Here is a 6000-nt window from a genome sequence, read left to right on the forward strand (position 1 = left end):
AAATAAAGTAAAATTGTAAGCCAAATGGGAAAGCAAGTAGATAGAGAGGTTAGGAGTAAGAGGGATAATGACATAAGGGGCAAAAAATAGGCAAGTTAGAACAGTATAAGGAAAAAACTTCAATAGAATACGAATGAACATCTGTGGGATGATTTTTGTTTATGTATCAACTTTGACCAGATTTCCCCTTAAGTTCCTTAGAATTCAGATCCTATAATGGTTGAAACATGTTGAAAATAGGTCAGCAATAACTCAAAATTTTATCCCTAAGATTTAATTGAAGTGCCTTAAGCCTGCCTAGTTGCCCTTAGGGGTGCTTTCTATGTTTCCCCAAAACCTTGAGACATGAAGTAGACTACTAATGGTTTAAGTAACTAAGGTTACTTCTTGCTCAAATCTTCCACATCACCCTTTCACCTCTCCCACTCAGCAGGGAATTCTCATACTTTTTTGAGAAAATAAGATGCCAAATGTAATTAAATGAGTCTTCTTCTCCACTCCCATCTCAGAATCCCTGACATAATCTACCGTTCTTGTATCCTTTGCTCATCCAATCTTGTATCTCAAACTGACTAATGAACACTTCAAAATAAATAATCTAGAGTCATCTCAATATATCTAAACTAATTCTTTCTCCCCAAATCCTACCTTTTGTCTTGGGACTCCTCACTCTCTCATCCCACTTAAGTTCAATCTGTTGCCAAAGCCCAGTGATTTTTACCTTCCTAACATCTTTCCTAGGTGGCCTATCTCTCCTTTGACACTGCCACTGCCCTGGTACATGCCTACTTAGACATCTGTCTACTCAACAATTCTGCTTTATTCTAGACTCCCTATTCTAGTACATCCTCCACTAGGCTGTCAAAATGATCTTCCTAAAATGCAATTCTAAAGTCACTTTCCTTGCTCAGCCAATTCTAGTGATTTAACATCTCCAGAATCAAATATAAGTCTCCTTTAATATACAAAGCCTTTCAAAACATGTCACCCTCCTCCCCTTTTTTACACCTTATACTTCTTGGTGCAGACTGGCCTAGACTTCTCTCCTTTTCATCTCCACTTCCTGGCTTCCTCCCAAGTCCTAGCTACAATTTCAACTACAAGAAGTGTTGCCTGATTCTTTTTAATTCTAGGGCCTTTCCTTTGTTGATTATCTCATCTATCACATGTCTCCCCATTACACTGCAGGCTCCTTGACAGCAAGTACTATCTTTTGCCTTTTTTGTACTCCAGCATTCAGCATACAGCCAGTGCCTGACTGCCTCCACTTCCTTGTCTCAACTTCTTGCAATCTACAAAGTCTTCATCCCTCAATTTAGCGTCTCCAAATTTAACAATAATCAATTAACTATCAAAACAATTGAGTCTTTCCTCAGTCCTTTATCTTTCATGATTTCACTAGAGCATTTTATGCTTTTGCCCACCTCTCTTCCAGAATAGTCCATTCTCTCTGGATTTTCATGACACTTTTTTCTTGGTTCTCTTTCCATTTAGCTTAACTTTACTTTGCTGTACCACCATCACTGTCTTTTTCCTTATCTGTGGGTATACCTCTTAAGATTCTCAGCAAGACCTACATCTATTCTCTTTACACCCTCATTTGGTGATCTCATAAGATTCCCATTACTTCAATTAGCTCTAGTCTGATGATTCCTCCTAGGGGAATCCTTATCCTCCTTATCCGTCCAATTCCAATCAAAAAACTTAAATTTCAGTACCATATTGACAGCTTCATGTCCCTTAGATATCTCTCAACTCAACTTGTCCTAACTTACCTATTTCTCTTGAGGATACCAACATCCATCCACTCACCTAAGTTTTATCTCTCCCTCCACTTATTTGCTCAACAATTTTTAAAAATTCTATCTTAATATCTCATAACTGTTCCCTTCTTTCCATCTACTTAAATCTTTCATCACATCTTTCTTAAGAGTATATAACAGCCTCCAAATTATCCTACTATTTCCTTTCCCATTCCTTCCTCCAAAGCAAAGAAATATTCCTGAAGCTTGAATCTGACCATAGCACTATCCTGCACAAAAACTATCAATGGTTTCTTGGTACCTTGGAGGTGTATGTGAGAAACACAAACACACACACACACACACACACACAAATATTTGCTCATTTCTATTTGGCATTTAAGGCTCTTTACCATCTGGATTCCAGATTCATTTCAGATTGCTTCCCTTTGTGAACCCTCAGTAAAACTGACTCTGTGCACAACATTCCATCTCCATGATTGTAGACTTACTGGTATCCCTGCACTACACTTCCTTCTCACCTCTTCATTGAATCCCTAATTCTTCAGCAGTGCAACTGCCACTCCTACATGAGGCCTTTCCAGTTGCTAGTCCTTTTTTGAAAACCACCTTAAGTTTTTAGTTATTATACAAGAAGTTATAAAACACTTTGAAGCCTTGGACTGTTTCATTTTTGTCTTCACATTCCCAGCACTTAGACAATTGTCTACAACACAATAAGGTACTTAATTTAATAACTGCTTGTAGATTAACAGTATAATTTTTATCTGGGATATAGGAAGAATGATGCTTCTGGGTGACTTCTCACCACTGGGAACTTAAGCTACTGTAAGAACAGATAGTACATTACAGCAAATAGCGCTAAAATCAACCAAATATGCTTAAAGAATTTGATCCAAATGTAGGACTTAGGGTTTCCTCACCTAGAGTTTCTATTCCCATCTGTAACCAGTACAGAACTTAAACAAGAAAAAGAAACAATTGTCCCTTCTATACCCCTTTCACCTTGAGATTTGGTTGCTCCTAGTGCTCCTCTCTGTCGTCCACGCCCAACAAGTTCACCTTCAGAGGTTGGTTGCTGAGGTCTTGGCTTCAAATATCCAGGCTGCTGACTCTGAGAAATTTTGTTGTTGTGGAGAAGGGAGGGGAGCAATTTAAAACATAACTTACATGCAAGTAAAGGACAGAAGTGTACAATAAAGTAAAATATTTTAAATAAGTCTTTTAAGTTGATCTTTTTATCTTTCAAATATGCAAATATTTTACTCCACTAAAAAAGTTGACAAAAAAAAAAAAAAGAAATCAAAGAATTGGCCCAAAATTATAAAACACCTTTTAAAACTACTTTTGGATTTCATGACAAATCAATTTGGGACAAAGGGATAAAAACATTTTTCCCCTGGAAGATTACAAACTTCTCACATGTATAGAAGACATTTATATCTTCAGTGCTTTATTTGCATACATTCCATTTGAACCTCACCTGCATCAGGTTAATACAGGCCTTGCCTCTTTGTTGGAAATAGAGATCAAGGTCTTTGCCCACTGTCCTAAAGCCAGCATCAAAACCTAATCCTTTTTGGCTCCAAGTCCAGGGTTGTTCCTTCAGTTGTCAATATTAGATAAAGATAGGATAAGCTGTAGCACCTTAATCCTTTTTTTATCTTCAGCATAAGTCTCCCTTATGGCAAAGTTTTCAGTCATTTTCAACAAAACTATCAATTCACCAATTAATATTTGATCAATAATGAGGTTAGTATCTGTCCTAAGTAACTAAAGAATACACTTACTGCAACAGGTCCCACAAGTTGTGATGTTTCCTGACCTCGAGCCCTTCCTCTTGCTCTGGCTCGTGCACGTCCACTCATTTTTTCTGAAAATGTGTAAGTCTGAAATGTGCAATATGCTCTGAGTATGCTAATCAATTTGATTTTCCTTGACTTTGACTTAAGTTCTCTCTGTATTTTGAAAATTTTGTCAAAATAAGTTCCCCCCAAATTAAATTCTCAACACAAGAAAATACAGGAGGTTGGTTTAAATCAGGGGTCCTCAACTTTTTAAATAGAGGGCCAGTTCACTGTCCCTCAGACTGTTGGAGGGCCGGACTATAGTAAAAACAAAAACTTGGTTTTGTGGGCCTTTAAATAAAGAAACTTCATACTCCTGGGTGAGAGGGATAAACGTCCTCAGCTGCTGCATCTGGCCCACCGGCAGTAGTTTGAGGACCCCTGGTTTAAATGCTCTAAATTTTCAGAGTGCCCAAGCATGAAAAAAATGCATTGCAAATTACCCTAAGAATGAACAATGTTTTTCAAACTAAATTTGCATTATTCTTTACCAAAACAGATAAATTTCAATTTTTTAGTTTTCTGAACAGCCAACTTCTGCCCTTGTCATTAACATATTAGCATTTCTCTTTACTTAAACCAAAATTTCAATATCAATAACACACTTTTCCATTTTTTCAACTATTTCTTAGTTGAAAGAAAACTGTGGTTTGGAATTTACACTGCCAATGTTACAAAAATGACTATTCTAGATATTAAATGTATAAAGGTTTAATTTTAACCTGAGGTTTGGCTTCTAGGTGATTTTGGGACAGGTGGGACAGGGAGTCAATTTATTAAGGAGGAAGAGAAAAAGGGAGACCTCAGTGCTTGCATTTCAGCTCTTTTTACACAATTCTTCCTGTAATAAAAGTTTGGGGGATTTTTCTTGGGCTATTTACCAGAAGTCCATGTGTATTCTGGAAGAAAAAAAAAAGGCATATGAACTTTAAAAAGGTGCTTTACATATTGGTTATAATAATTTCCAGTTCCGAAGTAAGAAATTCTGTGTTATCAATCCAGGCTTGTCTTAAAATGGCTTTACACTTAATAAAATTGTCTTAATGGGCAAATCACATCAAATCGGTAGAAAACAAAATAGTACAAAGGTCAGTGCAAGCTCTCCACTTTATTCAGTTTAGCCTAGAGCAAACTGAGTATTTTTAAAACTTATAGTGCAACTTACTCAAGTCAAGGAGGGCTCTGCAGGTCGAGCTTAAGAGAAGAGTTGGAGAACTCGGATACCAAACAACGTTATCTGTTTAGCCAGGTGGGAAAAACTCGCCATTCCCAATCCCAGCTAAAAAAGGATCAGCTGCGCTAATAAAAACCCTTCTTTAGCACCTCCTGGAGAAAGTCCATGGAGACCGGCATCCAGACAAGGAGGAGAGAAAACTAACTCAAGGGCTTGTTGGAAACCAAGATGTCCAGGAGCCTCTACTTTGTGAGGGTTATAAAAAAATCAATAGCAACAAACAACCATAACCCTGTTTCGATGAGACAGCCCTCCTTTCCCATAGTTGCGAAGAGGTGTCTCCAAGATGCTTCGCAATTAAGGTTCAAGGCTTCACTCTCCAGGGTCCATCCCTTTCTCGAGACCTCAAATGGCTCTATTACAAGGGAGTGGGGGCGACCCAGCCTCCTCGAGACCTCCCCCTCCAACTAGCCCCCTTACAGGGGCATTACCGTAAGTGGCAAACCATTCTCACCAGCAGAAGTCCCTCTTTCCAACAATCCTTAATCGCCTTCCACCTTGGACTCCACTTGACCCCCGACACCCACCCGGTGCTGGAGCAACAACGGCTGACTCCCCCCCGAGCCCCAACGGTTATAGTTTATAGCGGCTAACCTGCGGTCAGCGCGATCCCTCCGCAGCCCGTTTCAAGCCTCCCACTCCCCAAGTCTCAATGGGCTACTTCCCCAGCCTTCCCTTAGTAAAATCTCCCTAGTGACCCCTACATTGTAAGTTAGTCCTGGGACTCCAGAACTTAACCTACTGGCCAGACAGAGGAAAGGGGGGTATGGATCTCCTTTTCTGGGCGGAGGGGTCAGAAACTAACTTTAATGAAGGTCAGTGGCCTCAAAAGCACGTGGCGAAGGCCCGAGGCCATCGCCCAGCCCCGCCCACCATCCCCGCGGACACTTCGGCCCCATTGGCTGCACTAGGGGGGTATGCAAGGTCCGCGAGCATCTTTCGAAGGCAGGATGGAGCGCGGGCCAAGCCCAGGAATAAAGTGGCTAGGGGCTCTATTTGGGTCAGGGCGGTGCTGGGCTATGCGAGCTTCTGTGAACTGCAGGGGGTGGGGGTGGGGGGGCTCACCTCATCTCGGTAAGGGATGGTGGTGGGCGATCCTTGCCAATGGTGCGACTGCTGGGACCCCATCCCTCCGAAACCTGAAAATTTCATCGAG

The 6000-nt window shown here is 40.5% G+C and overlaps 1 protein-coding gene across 1 annotated transcript in view; it reads right to left on the reverse strand.

Moving 5' to 3' along the window:
• LOC127548461 (piwi-like protein 1) overlaps positions 1–5780 on the reverse strand; it is a 46522-nt gene extending 40742 nt beyond the window's left edge. The window contains exons 1-3 of the mRNA XM_051975887.1: positions 5718–5780; positions 3554–3721; positions 2769–2877 (exon numbers count right to left, since the gene is read on the reverse strand). Of these exons, the coding sequence (XP_051831847.1) occupies positions 2769–2877; positions 3554–3721; positions 5718–5780 (340 nt within the window). The remainder of the gene's footprint in view (positions 1–2768; positions 2878–3553; positions 3722–5717) is intronic.
• Between the last annotated feature and the right edge of the window lie 220 nt (positions 5781–6000).

The sequence above is a fragment of the Antechinus flavipes genome, chromosome 1 (genome assembly GCF_016432865.1).
Source record: "Antechinus flavipes isolate AdamAnt ecotype Samford, QLD, Australia chromosome 1, AdamAnt_v2, whole genome shotgun sequence".
Taxonomy (NCBI): domain Eukaryota; kingdom Metazoa; phylum Chordata; class Mammalia; order Dasyuromorphia; family Dasyuridae; genus Antechinus; species Antechinus flavipes.